At 53.3% G+C, this 13661-nt stretch overlaps 3 protein-coding genes across 6 annotated transcripts in view; 2 read left to right on the forward strand and 1 right to left on the reverse strand.

Annotated features, from left to right (window-relative positions):
• Positions 1-4026: 4026 nt before the first annotated feature.
• Positions 4027-5259, forward strand: PPP1R35 (protein phosphatase 1 regulatory subunit 35). Its single transcript, XM_058569159.1, has 4 exons — positions 4027-4325; positions 4402-4654; positions 4735-4871; positions 4979-5259. The coding sequence occupies exons 1-4, from the start codon at positions 4095-4097 to the stop codon at positions 5150-5152; spliced, it is 795 nt and encodes a 264-aa protein (XP_058425142.1). The 5' UTR covers positions 4027-4094; the 3' UTR covers positions 5153-5259.
• Positions 5260-6407: 1148 nt separating this feature from the next.
• On the reverse strand, positions 6408-11449 carry MEPCE (methylphosphate capping enzyme). Its single transcript, XM_058569152.1, has 4 exons — positions 8938-11449; positions 7432-7650; positions 7128-7254; positions 6408-7007 (listed from the first exon to the last, which is right to left on the reverse strand). Exons 1-4 carry the CDS (start codon positions 10600-10602, stop codon positions 6955-6957), a joined length of 2064 nt encoding a protein of 687 aa, XP_058425135.1. The 5' UTR covers positions 10603-11449; the 3' UTR covers positions 6408-6954.
• Positions 11450-12029: 580 nt separating this feature from the next.
• ZCWPW1 (zinc finger CW-type and PWWP domain containing 1) overlaps positions 12030-13661 on the forward strand; it is a 36429-nt gene continuing 34797 nt past the window's right edge. For 3 of the 4 annotated variants that reach the window (XM_058569153.1, XM_058569156.1, XM_058569157.1), the window contains exon 1: positions 12030-12114. The gene's annotated coding sequence lies outside the window, so the exon portion shown is untranslated. The remainder of the gene's footprint in view (positions 12115-13661) is intronic. The other variant, XM_058569154.1, reaches the window with a different exon arrangement.

Genomic DNA, 13661 nt, shown 5'->3' on the forward strand with positions numbered 1-13661 from the left:
TGAGGTCTGACCACCAAGAGAGAACCTACAGTGTGAGGTCTTCCCAGAGGTCTTCTCTGTGCCTCTTTCCCTCTTCTTTCAGCATTCCCCCTCCTCTCCTCTCCCCACCCTTCCCCGGATGGGAGCTGATGCAGAGGTGGGACCTCCCCAGCCTGGAAAGGAGGGAGGGCCCCCTCAATTGGCAGTCTCAGGCAGTGGCATCAGGGCAGCTTTTCGGTTTCTCCCCACTTTTGCTTAGAGTAGAGGGGGGTCAGTTCCTGGACCATATTTACAATTTCTTTCCTCGCTCCCTCCTCATGGATTCCCCCTTCCCACCTTCCACTGCGCCCAGTCAGAGCTTGGTTTGGTGTGGCATGTGACTGGGATCCTTCTTTGCAGAAAAGGGTGTAGCTCTAGAACATGCCACCACGAGGAGACTCTAAAGTTAAGGGTAGAGAAGGAGTCTTCATCACTTATCAGTACCTTCTTAAAGAAGGGATTTTTTTATTTTTTATTTTTTTTATAGAGGAAAAGCAATTCCAGGCCTCTCAGCCTGGTTCAGCCAAAAAATTCCTAGGAAGAATGAGGGCAGGACTGAGACCCCTCATTCCCTCACCTCTACCCACCCATCCTCACATTCATATTGTTTCTTTGAAGTCATTGGGTGAACCTTCTACTTCCTGGAGGCTCACAACATAAGCTGGCAAACAGAAAGGCCTGTTTTTATGTCTGAGTCCAGGCCTGGGAAGAGGTAGTGGCTAGATTTTAAGGCTGAGGAACTGAGCCTACTGAATGCATGGCTGGGGCTCCTGTAGGGCCTTTATATCCATCTGCACAGCCAGGGCCTGGGGAGCAGTTTCAAGTTTCAGCTCCTACCCTTCCTGTGTGCCAAAGCTACCTCAGCCTCCTTTTTAAAAAAACAAAAAAGGTTTATTATGGAAATGTTCAAATATATTCAAAAACAGAGAAAATATAACAACCCCCCCATGTACCCATCACTCAGCTGCAAAAATCATCCACATTTGGCTGATCTTGTTTTCTCTATATACCCACCCTCATGCACGCCCCTCTTCCCAACCCCAACATTACTTTCAATTAAAATTTTTATTGAGATCATTGTAGATTCACATGCAGGTGTAAGAAATAATACAGAAAGAGCCTTTGCACACTTTCCCCAGTTTTCCCCAATGGAAATTGCTATAGACTGATCTTTGTGTCCCCCCACAAATTCATGTTGAAACCTAATCCCCAATGTGTTGGTATTTGGAGGTGGGGCCTTTGAGAGGTGATTTGTTGATTGGTGCCCTTATAGAGGAGACCCCACAAAGCTCCTTTGCCCCTTCCACCATGTGAGGACTCAGTGGGAAGATGGCTATCCATGAACCAAGAAGCGGTTCCTCACCAGACACCGAATCCACCAGAGCCTTGATCTTGGGCTTCCCAGCCTCTAGAACTGTGAGAAATCAATTTTTGTTGTTTACAGCCACCCAGTCTATGGTATTCTGTTATAGCAGCCTGAGTGGACATTTTGCAAAACTATACTATACTATCACAACCAGGATATTGATATTTATAGAATCCACCAATCTTATTCAGATTTCCTAGTTTTGTACTCATTTTTGTGTGTATTAGGTTCTATACAATTTTATCACCCGTGTGTAGCTTCCTGTATCCACCACCACAGTAAAGGAAACGTACAGTTCCAACACCAAAGGATCACTGGTGTAGCCCTTTTATGACCACACCCACCTTCCTCTTGCCACTTTGTCCCTAACACTTGGCAACCACTAGATCTGTATTCCGTTTCTAAACTAGTCATTTATAAAATGTTACATAAATGGAACCATATATCATGTAATTTTTGGGGACTGGCTTTTTTTGCTCAGCATAATAACCTGGCAATTCATCCAAGTTGTTGCGTGTATCAATAGTTTGTTCCTCTTGATTGCTGAGCAGTGTTCTATGGTATGGATGTACATAGTTTAACTCTTTAGCTGTTGAAGGACATTTGGGTTGTTTCCAGTTTTGGGCTATTATGAATAAAGCTGCTATGAACATTTGTGTATAGGATTTTAAATGCCCAGGGATACTGGGCTACCACATTCTGGGGGCAGGAGTGCTTATTGAGTCCATCATTGTTTCTAAGGGCTTTTCAGTGGCCCTTAGAATATACTTTTCAGTGGAATTAGGATACACTTTCTAATTTAAGCTAAAATACACCCTGAGTTCATACAGACACTTCCTAATTAAATTCAAGACTACAGGGAATTTGCATAACATCATTGATTTTATATCTGCATCTCTCTTCTCTGATGACAAAATTCCAGTTTTCATAACATCAACATAATTATGTTCTGTCCTACACATTTTCACCTATTCCCAACAATATGACTACTGAATACATTTTAAGATTGTATGGCAGTTTAAAAAAAAAAAGGCAGTTAATTTTGCCCTTAGGGCAAATCTTTGGGACATACAGTTAAATCACTGTGTTTTCAAGTCATTCAGAAGAGTTCCCTTCTGTGTAGTTAGGCCACCAACTAGATATACATTTAGGTTCATTTGTTTCATTTTACTTTCAACTTCTAGGGACTTATTTTTAAAATAAATCTTTATCATATAAGCATGTAAAACCTGTAGGTTTCCAAAGTCAAATATACAAAACAAAGTATATTCAAAATCTAGCCTCTTTTCCCTTCCTTCTATTCTCTCCTTCCTTATATGAGTAACCATTACAATTTTTATTATACTTCCACTTTTTTTTTAAATTAATTTATTTATTTTTCCCCCAAAACCCCAGCAGACAGTTGCACGTCATAGCTGCACATCTTAGAACTTCTAGTTGCTGTATGTGGGACGCGGCCCCAGCATGGCCGGAGAAGCGGTGCGTCGGCGCGCGCCCGGGATCCAAACCCGGGCCGCCAGCAGCAGAGCGCGCGCACTCAACCACCAAGCCATGGGGCCAGCCCTACACTTCCACTTTTAAAAAATATAAGTATTTATTTACATTTGTACCTCCCTACTCCCTTTCACAATCGAATAGTAGAGGTCATGGGCATACTTTCTTATTCCTGACTTTAGCAGGAAAGCCTCTAGTGTTTCACCACTGAGATCCTCTAAACATTTTTGCAAAATTCGGGCATTGCTATCCATTCTATCTGATCTTTCACAGCATTTCTTGGGAAGTAAAAGGCTGTGAAAACGCTCAAACTGAAAAGTGGCACGCAAACATGTCTGTTGACTGAGTATTAACCCATTTGGGGAGAGCTTCAAGAGTCCCGAACCTGACTTAGTACATTTCACACAAGAAGAAAAATGAGAGGACCTGCCCCAAAGAACACAGGGACAAGGGCGAGAGCTCCAGTCTCCTGCCCTGCAGTCCAGGGGTCTTGGATAAATCCACTGAGCCTTTCTTTTTTACTTTCTTTCTCTTTTAAACTGAACTCAATATACAGATACCTATTTTTACAGAGATGAATGTTTTAGGACACCCTCGCAGGTCAAAAAGTGACAAAAAGCCGCAGGCTGGATGAGTTATCGCCCGGGCAATCACCATTGCCCAGAGTCCCAGCAGGGAGCCCGGGGCTGGGGTCAGCAAGCCCCGCGAGCCCCCACTCATACTGGGAAGCTCCGGTTCGAGTTCAGGGGCGACAGAACTCCCGGAGATGCTGTGAAGCCACCGAGTAGGCAGGTCCAGATGCGAGGGCCCCGGACCATTAAGATAAAGCTGTCCCTTTGGCGCCCCGACAGGGAAGACAGGCACATTCATTACTCCCGCAGAAGCCGGGTGAAGATACAGCGGCAAACACTACGTACCGTAGGTCTTGAAAGGAGAAATGGTCCTGATGAGGACCCGTAGGGCTCCCACCGACTTCAGCTCTAAAACCCCGGCCTGGAGGCGGGGCCGAGGTTCTGGAGGAGGAAGCCCGCAAGGAGGCTGGGGGCGGGGCAAAAGAAATGACGCTTAAGAGGGCCAATAGGACGGGGTGGGCCTCCCCGCCTCCTTGGGTACGGATAACGGTTTCCGGTAGCGGCGTGTGGGAAGGGCGGGGGAGAGGAGGTGGCGAGTGGTGTCCCGTGACCCTTGGCCCCGGCACCCCTGCAGCCACACCAAGATGATGGGCTGTGGGGAGTCGGAGCTGGAGTCGGTGGAAGGGGAGGAGGCCGTGGTGGCCCCGGGGCCACCCCCAGAACCCCGCGCCCCGGAGGCCGGAGCCCCGGCGCCCGAGCCCGGACTGGACCTGAGCCTGAGCCCGCGGTCCGAGAGCCCGCCGCGGCCGAACTGCAGCCCCGGGCGGCGGAAGGGGCGGGCGGAGCGGCGGGGCGGGGCCCGCAAGGGGCGGCAGGTGAGCCGGGGGGAGGCTTGGCTGCCCGCCGACGGCCCCACGCCAACCCCTTCACCGCCCTGCTCTCTGCTCCCAGGTTCGCTTCCGCTTGGCGCCGCCCTCCCCGGTCCGCTCCGACCCGCCGCCGACTGCCGCCGTTTCGAGCGAGAAGCCCGCGGCGCCGCCTGAGCTGGGGGCGCCCGCGCCGCACAGCAGTCTGGCCCTGAGCCTCGAGCTGCAGGCCGCGCGGGCGGCAGCCGGGGGCCACTTCGATGCCGCGAAGGCCGTGGAGGAACAGTTGAGAAAGTCCTTCCAGACCCGCTGCGGCCTGGAGGAGAGCGTGGCCGAGGGTGAGAGGGGCAGACGGCCGGCCGGGCGCGGGAGTCGGGGTGGGAGGCGCCGCTCACCTCCGCTGCCCCTGCGGTCTCAGGGCTGAACGTGCCGCGCTCCAAGCGGGTCTTCCGGGACCTGGTGAGCCTGCAGGTGCCGGAGGAACAGGTTCTGAACGCTGCGCTGCGGGAGAAATTGGCGCTTCTGCCGCCGAAGGCCCGAGCCCCGCCCCCAAAGGTGAGGGACCTCGGCGTGAGTCTCCCCTTGTCCCCTCTCCTCCCCCCGCCGTGGGCTCTTCCCCCTGCCCGCAAGTGTAACCCTGCTTTGGGCTCCAACTCCAACAGGAGCCACCTGGGCCAGGGCCAGACATGACCATTCTGTGTGACCCAGAAACACTATTTTATGAATCTCCACACCTGACCCTGGACGGTCTGCCTCCTCTCCGGCTTCAGCTGCGGCCCCGCCCTTCAGAGGATACCTTCCTCATGCATCGGACACTCAGGCGATGGGAAGCGTAGACCTGGGGGCTCCCTGGATTGCTAGTTCATATTTTTGTCTTAGAACTATTTATCAGAATAAAGTAGTTTTGCTAACAATTGAGACTCGTCTTGGGAGCCTTAAGATGGGGTCAAGCCTCAGGTTGGAAGCTGTCTAGAAGTCAAGTTTCTAGCCCTTTTTTTTTTTGTGAAGAATATCAGCACTGAGCTCACATCCATGCTAATCCTCCTCTTTTTGCTGAGGCAGACTGGCTCTGAGCTAACATCTATTGCCAATCCTCCTCCTCTTTTTTCCCCCAAAGCCCCAGTAGATAGCTGTATATCATAGTTGCACATCCTGCTAGTTGCTGTATGTGGGACGTGGCCTCAGCATGGTGAGGGAAGCAGTGCGTCGGTGCGCGCCCAGGATCGGAACCCCGGCCACAGCAGCTGAGCGCAAGCACTTAACCGCTAAGCCACAGGGCCGGACCTCTAGCCCTTTTCTAAAGGAACTTGACCGGTAGTGATGACAAGTAGAAAATGCTGTCTAAGTCAGGGATTTAGATGCCCTCCCCGCCTCTTCCCCTGACTTCAGTCACAGCTACCACCTTTTTGATGACGCCATGAATGTTCCTTGGCACCACTTATTTCTGAGCACTTTAACATGTGGGTCTCAGCCCACATTACACTTCAGGGACGCCTTCCCTCATCCCACTCAAGGAGGCTGCAAGGCAGCTGCTAGCACCCAGCTATTGACATGATCTTGCTGTTACCATTAAGGGCCCTGCCCATTTTGTTTACACCTAACCCGACTGCTTGATATTTGTTGAGTGAATGCTCAAAGCTCCAGGAACACTTGACAAGCCACTGAAGAGCTTCATGTTAATTCAATTGCCTATTAGTCTGGTTCTACAGCACAAAAAGGGTGGGCAGGCAGTAGGTCCTAGAGCAGGTGGTGGCCTGGTTCAGGCGACTTTTTCTAGCTCCACTGGTAAGTCTTCCAAAGTTAGCCCTTTGCTCAAAGTTCCCACACAAAAATTTTGTCAATGGGTTTTTTAGAGAGGGGAGATGAACTCTTTCCTACAAATTTCATGTCAAAATTTGCATTATACCCCTCTTGTCTGACTGGCATTCTGTATACTTGTGTGTAGATCTGACTAGCATTCAGCAGTCTTCCCAACCACTGAAAAACCTTTTCTCTTCCTCGAGACACTGTAGTTTGGGCAGAGAGGAAGCACAGGTTCTACTGGGGGATACCATCCCTTCCCTGCCAGCTAGAAAGTGCCAGACACAGGTGTGGGGGCCACTGCCCTAAACATCAAGTTTATTGTGCTGTTTTCACATTCCAAACCCAACCCCCTCTCCCAGTGGGGGACAGCAGAGGGAAGGATTTTCACAGTACCTGCGCACCTCCCTGCCAAGCTTCCCCCTTCTTAACCCTCAGTCCATCTATCCGTGGTCCACTGAAACGCAGCTAGGGACAAGGGCCGAGGAGAAGTTGGAACCTCTCCTTGGAAGAATAGGAGGAAGAGGCCAGAGAACTTAATACCCCCCACCTCCCATGCCCTAGGAGAACAGAGGTCGGCAAACAGTCCATGCCATCCAGTCCAGTGAGCTCGGGGAGAGGAAGATGATGGGATCTCCAGCACAGCTGAGCTTGCTGCTTAGGTGCTAGCGATGTAGGGAGAAGGCTGGGACAGCAACATAGGAAAAGCTCTTTGCAGATCCAAGAAAAGAAACTATTTTCAGAGCCAGAAAGGAAAAGACCTTGGGACATTCTCCTCTTCCCCCAGGTCCTTAGGAGCAGCGGGCAGCTTCTTCACACTTTCTGTTCAGGGGGCCACTTAGTGGCTGGGGGAACGGGCTTTGTGGAACAGGTACACAGGACGCTGGAAGCCTGAGGGGGGAGTGTGCAGTCAGGAGGGGTTGGCAAGACCTCAAGACTCTCCACAGGGTTTGCACCCTCTCTGCTAGGACCGGCCTCCCTTCCTCCCCTAACAAAATAAGCCAGCCCTACCTTTGGAGGTGTTGTGGGGTGTGGCCACAAGCTCATAGCTGGAGAAGCCCACCTCTGGGGATGTCAGGTAGGAACTGAACTGCTCTGGCTTCAGCTGGATTCGATAGTAGTTCTTGTAGATTGTTTCCTAGGCGGAAGGGCAGGGGACCATTTCAGCTTGCTGCCTTCTCCCTGGGTGGTGAATGATGCCCACCCAGGGAAGCTTTTCACCTCGTTCAGAAAGTCCTCTTTCTGCTTCCTTGAGGCCTTTCTTGCCTCAACTAAAGGAAGGATATCCCCAATTTCTACTGAAACCCCAACTCACCGTGAGAGTCTTTCTCTTGCGGTAGGATGACCAAGGTTGGGGCTCCAGGACCAGGATGCCCCCAGGGCGGAGGTGCCGGTAGATCCGGCGGAACATGCGCTTCAGCCCCTCGTCTCCCCAGTTCAGATGCACCCACTTGGTGAGGCTGAGGCAGAGCACTACATCATACTCGGGGGTTTGGGCATCCACCAGCTCATCTCGATCCAGCACATAGTTACCCTGAGGGCAAGAATTTGGGGGGGGGGGTGGTCAGCAGAGGCATTAAAAGAGCCAATGTCCCCACACACCCTGCTCTGCAGCCTCTAAGAGAGAAAACCCTGCAGCTTCACCTTAACCCTTGGCCACAATCTTCCTTAACACCCCTCAGACTAACTCCCAAATGGTGCCCTCTTTGAGTCTCCTTTTCTTGCTTTACACCCTCCTGCCCCTATTTTTCAGGGGGAGTAAACCAATCAAACATAACAAGGGAGCCTGGGCAATTTTAAGTTGAGCAAATTATCCACGAGATCTCCAAAGCTGGGTCAAACTGCAGAGAAAGAATGCTAAGGTTCTCCCAAGACCCTGTCCAGTACTTACTCCCACCCCACAAACATTAAGCTGAGTGACTCAATGTTACGCAAAGGGACCTAACCCAGGTTTGAAAGGGACACCTGTGGTTTCTTCCCTGTAGTTGGGGCTGGCAAAGCTTCAGGCCTATTCTTTCCTTTCTCCTGGAGAAATGAAGAGCCCCATCCTTCATGAAACCTTTTCTAGATGATAAGCTCACCTTATCACCCTCTGTCAAGTCCATTGTTCCAGGCTTAACCCAATATACTGCCAACTATTACTGCAGACAGCGAATCTGGAGCATTTTATGGGGAGGTATATGTAGTCAGGGACAGACACTCTGAAGACAAAGTACCCTTCCTTTCTGCAGAGGACTTTCTGACTCCTCCCCATCCCACTATCTAGGGTCAGTGTGGAGATGATTTAAGGCCAAGCCACTTGGGTTCCTGACCACTGACACTCTTCAACTAACTCTGCAGCTATTGCAAACAAGGTCTCTAACCATGGACAGACACCATAAATATTAGCCACTCCCCTAATCCTCTCCCCACCCCAAAACATTCCATGTCTAACCCCCATCTCTTCATGCACCTTCAGTCGACTGGAGGACAAGTTCTCATATGGACCAAATCCCCCAGGGAGCATCAGCAGCAGCCCCCGAGGGAAGATGGACTGGTATGGATTCTAGCCCAGGCCAGGAGCAGGGCAAAAGGAGTCAAGCCCTATCTAGTCATGAGAAAGAACCCCAGATAAAACTCTCATCTTTCCAGGTTATAGGAGGGCAGAGATACCCAGCGCAATCCGTCTCAGATTCCTACCTTTCTCTTGAGGCTCTGGTCCTCCTAGTGATGAGTGCATGCACAGAAATCCCTCTAGGTCATAACCTTCCCCTCCCAGGTTCCCATTTAACCTCATCTTCATACTTGGCCCCTATCCCAAAAGCCTTATGGACCCTCTTACCGTGACGAAGACAACATTGTTGGGGAAGACTGATGTGTCCGCTCCATCCAAGGGCACTTGGGGTGCAGCAATGGGACCCCGGCTGGCTGTCAGTGAGGCTGGGAAGCAGCTTCTCTTTCGGACGGTTGTCGTCCCTTCCTCACTCTCTGCCCCTGGGTCCCCCTCAGAAGGCTGGGGTGGCAGACGCAGCTCCTCGGACAGGTAGTGTCGGATGTTTTGGCGGGCGGAGTGGATGAGCCGTGCATCAATATCCAGGCCCACCATTCGGGATGGGCCCCACTTACAAGCAATGTTCAGGGCCAGATGGCCCACATTGCAGCCCAGATCTAGGACGTCCCGACCCCGAAACCACTCAGGCTTCATCACCCGAAGGCGCCCATCCTCACAGGAAGGATTGCGGTACCCATAGTACTTGCAGTAATTCCCATACTGGAACTTGCGCTGTTGCTTTTTGAAGCCTGCTGCAGGTAGTGGGTGGAGGTGGTGGCGGCCTCCCCCACTCCCTCGGCCCTTTTCCTTGGGACCCTGGCCTGCACCCCTAGCCCCTGCCTCCGACTTGCTGGAAGTCCTGCGACGTTTGCGATGTCGTGAGGAGGAAGATGAGGGTGCACAGGTAACTGAGGCAGCTGGAGGGGCTGGAAGGGAGCCTGAGGGACCCTGTAGGGCGGATGGAAGGGGAGACACGACCTCATCCCTGCAGTTGATGGCTGTGTTGAGTTCATAGGGCTGGGGGGCATCCCGGTTCTGGCCTTTATGCCGCTGCTGCTGTGTGGTGCCCTCCCCATGGAGTGAGGGCGTGAGGGGAGCTGTGGGCAGCACGGAGTGGCTATCATTCCCTCCAGTTGCCTGCTGCTGCTGGTGGTGCTGTCCCCGGTGTCTATGCCGCTTCCGACCAGTCTTGAGTGGCGAAGCAAGAACTACTTGGGCCTCATCAGTGCAAGTATTGAGACTGAGCGGGTCAGTAATATCTTTGGGGATGAGGATCTCCACTGGATCTCGCCCCTTGGCCGGAAGTGGTGATGACTTAGGGGTCTCTGCATTGAGTACGCGGCTCACTTCCTCATCCAGGAGACTATTCAGGTTCAGTGGATCAAAGATATTGCCCCCCAAGAGGAAGTTGGAGGGTAACACAGAGTCACAGTCCGAATTAACCCGCCTGCGCCTCTTGAAGGCCGGATGTTTGAAGCCTCCACCACCTCCCCCTACATTACAGCTATTTCTCCTCTTGCCTCCCCCTCCCCCAGGGGGGCGGTGGGGCTGATAGCCATTTCTGGGCCGAGGAGGGGCAGGGGGGCCCAGTTCTGTTCCGCCCCCTCCCCGTCGCTCCTCCCCCACGTCCGGGGGAGCGGCTCGCCCGTGGGGATCCGTCAAGCGGGCCTCCCCGTGCGGCTGTGCCTGGAGGCCGCCCCCTCGTTGCTGCTGCCCCTGGCCGCCCCGAGGAGTGGATGTAGCCCTGGGGCTCTCCTTGCCGGCCCCAGAAGCCGGGGCCCCCGCCGAGTGTGCGCGCGGGCCCAGTCCGCGCTGTGTCCCGCCGCGGAGCTCCCCGGAGGCGGCCTCTCGGTGCGGCTGCACCGTGGGGCCGCCCCCTCCGTCCGACTCCTCTTTGAGCGGCGGCGGCGGGGCCGGCACCAGAAACGGCTCCTTCTCCGCCGCCATCTCGATCATTTCCTCCCCTTATTCCGTCCCAGTCGAAGGCAACGAGGGGGGCCAGGGGGCTTAACCCCCCTTCCTAGATCCCGCTCCCTTCCCCCCCTTCCCCGAGTGCGCGCGCAGCTCTGCTCTTCTCGCCTAGTCTCGCGCCCAAGCGCCTCCCCCGAAGCGCGCCCTTCTCGCCCACGAGACCAAAACAAGATGCCCGCGAGACCCGAACAACTCGAGGAATCAACCGCGCCTGCGCCGACCCCTTTCTCCTCTACCACTGCCGCTTCGCCGCGAGCGCGCACTGCTAGAGCGCATTCCTCTCGCCCCGGAATCACGCATGCGCACTCCGCCACCACCCTGGTTGCGCGCGCATCGGAGTACGAACCAACTTAACGGCTCCGGGAGTTTAAATATAGCCCCCCACGACCCCCCAAAAGCCCACCACCCCAAACTGACACCCTACTTCCCTTCGCAGCTATGTCCGTCCCTACTGATATCCTTTGTCTCTGCCGCGCGATCCCACCCACCGTAGGCGGGGGACGGGGAGCTGGTGTGAAAAGATCTCCTTGACACCCGACCCTTGTTCCTGAGGAATGAGTCTCAGCGGTCTCCGCCCGGCTCTAAACCCAACAACCTCCCTACCCCGCCTCCTTCCTCCCCCTAGCCGGCAGCGCCTGCGCACACCCTTTCGGGCTTGCGCGGGTAGATGCAGCACGTGCTGGAGATGACGCCCCGCCCTCCGTCCCAGGGGCGGGGACTGTTACGTCGCTTCCTCAGGTTTGGTGCACGCAACGTGCGTCAGCGTGATTCGAAGGGGGCGTGGCTAAGGGACGGGGCGGCACTCATGAATTATTCATGACCCGATTCCCCCCCCCCCGCCCTTTGCCCCCCTACTTAGAAGAGCTGAGGAAACGGAGGGGTGAACCTAAAGGTAGAGGAAGGGAAGGAGCGGATTATACTGACCGTCTTCCTACGAACTGCTCTCAGTAAAATACGATAGGTCATTTTAACTCACCCCTCTGGCAAATATTCTCTGCTGAACTGAAAAGAAAAAAAAGAAAGGCACTAAAACAGCCGATGTTGTCCAACTTCCTCTTCCCTCGAAATGGCCGAGTCGTTCTCGCGCTCCTCCGCCTTCGCCGAATCGCGATCACCTGGGGACACCACGCCCTCCTCTCCGCCTCCACACCCACAGCCCAGACACCAACACCTCCGCCCACCACCCGACGCCTGCGCACGAGCCCCCAGCCCGCGGGCTGCGACCCCGACGCCCACCACAGCCACCACCAGCAGTCCATCCACCTCCACCGCCACCTCGCACGCAGGCCTTCCCGAATGCACACGCTGCGGCTTCGCGCCGCCTTGTAGAAAAACGAATGTGGGCGGGGAAGAGATTTCGGCCTGCTTTGGGCTCCCTGCCTCGGCCAATGGGGAAGAAGCTATTCGACCCCCTTTCCACGGGGTGCTAGGTGGCCCGTTCTCCCTGCCAACAGTGCTGGGGGTGCGGGGCCTGTGGCTGAGAAGAGGGCAGGAGAGGTGAGAGTGGGGTTCACAATAGTCTCAAATAAAATATTAAAATAAGGGCGTGAAGGAGACTAAAAGGAAGAATAGGAATCGGGGAACGAAAAGGCAGTCTGGGACACAGAAAAGTTAGTAAAAGGAAGAGGTGCTTCACGAACGATCAGGCGCTGCAGCTGCCGCCTAAAAAAAGTGAGGCTAGCGAGAATTATGGGATTAGTAGTTTTACAGGGCGTTTGGTTGGAAGATGGCGGAAATCGCCGCGCAAACGCAGAAGCGGCTTCCAGCTGCGCATGCGCCTCAGCCCTGGGCTGAAGCCGCTGAGGAGGGGGTGGAGCTTGTGCGTGGGCCTCGCACCTCTTCTTGGTGGCGGGAAAACCGGGTCGAGGTTGGAGGGGCTTGGAGAATCGCTGCAGTAGCTCACTCGCTCCTCTTCACTCCAGAAGGTAGCTGGCTCTTCTCCGGTTGCAGATGAGGGTGCTAGGCGCGGCCAGTCCTGGTACTTGTGGCCTGAGGAGAACTTTTCTCCTCAGGGGACAGCCAACTCTTACGCCTCCTGCTTAGGCTCTCTAACCGCAAACTCACCCCCAACAGACACACAAAAGTAACCCAATATGATGGCGGGCAAGGACGGGCTGAGCGAGAATGAGGATCGTGGTGCCTCTGTGTGTGGGGGCGGAGGGGTGCAGCTGAGGGGCAAGTCTCTGGTGATGGGATTCTTGACGGGGAAGAGGCTAGAAAGCCACTCTTTGAGGGCAGTCAAGGACTTTCGACTCTGTGAAACCTCCCTTCGTAATTGCTGTCCTCAAGGGAGAATTGGTGAGGGAAGAGAAGAAAAATGCGGAAGACCCAGAGTTCTTCCCTTTGGTTTTAAAGGTGGAGTCAGGCCCTTCCCTGTTCCACACTTTGGCACCTGGTGAGGGGAAATGGTGCGGGGGATGTGCTGCTTGAAGCCAAAGCAACACAAAAAGGCTGGTTTGAGGTCGGTAGCAGAGGCACGTGAGGAAGCATTTCAGGCGGTGGATAGCAAGAGTTTGGAGGAGATGAGAGTCCTGAAAGAAAGAGCCTGTATATTGGTGATAAGTGGCCGCGTCCCCGTGCTTCCTTGCCCTCTCTGAACCAAGAAGCTTTAGTTACTGTGCATTTATTCATGAGTCTGTAAACGGTTTAGTTCAAGTAGTTATGACATTTAATGCTTTAAGTGGTCTAGTATGGGCAGTAAGGGTAGCTGGAATCTTTCTTTTTTGTCCTTGTGTCTTGTTAAAAGTTTTAAATCATGCTCACTGAGCACAAAAAAAGCAGAAGAAGAAACAAAAGACAAGAACTACTGTTACTAATCCAGTCATGAAAATAAGCAGGGGTTTACATGCCATTAGACATTAATGCCACAAGGAAATTAAACTCCAGTTTAAAGGAGATTTTAAATACAGTCTTTAAATACAGTTTTTTGAGGCTCTCAGAGTCTGTGTTAGAGGACAATTCTAAAGGGTTTGCTTTTATTCTTAGACCAAGGATTCCAGGAACAATATAAAGAGGGAAAATGGGATAGTTAGGAGGGGGAAATT

This window comes from Diceros bicornis, chromosome 26, assembly GCF_020826845.1.
Source record: "Diceros bicornis minor isolate mBicDic1 chromosome 26, mDicBic1.mat.cur, whole genome shotgun sequence".
NCBI lineage: Eukaryota > Metazoa > Chordata > Mammalia > Perissodactyla > Rhinocerotidae > Diceros > Diceros bicornis.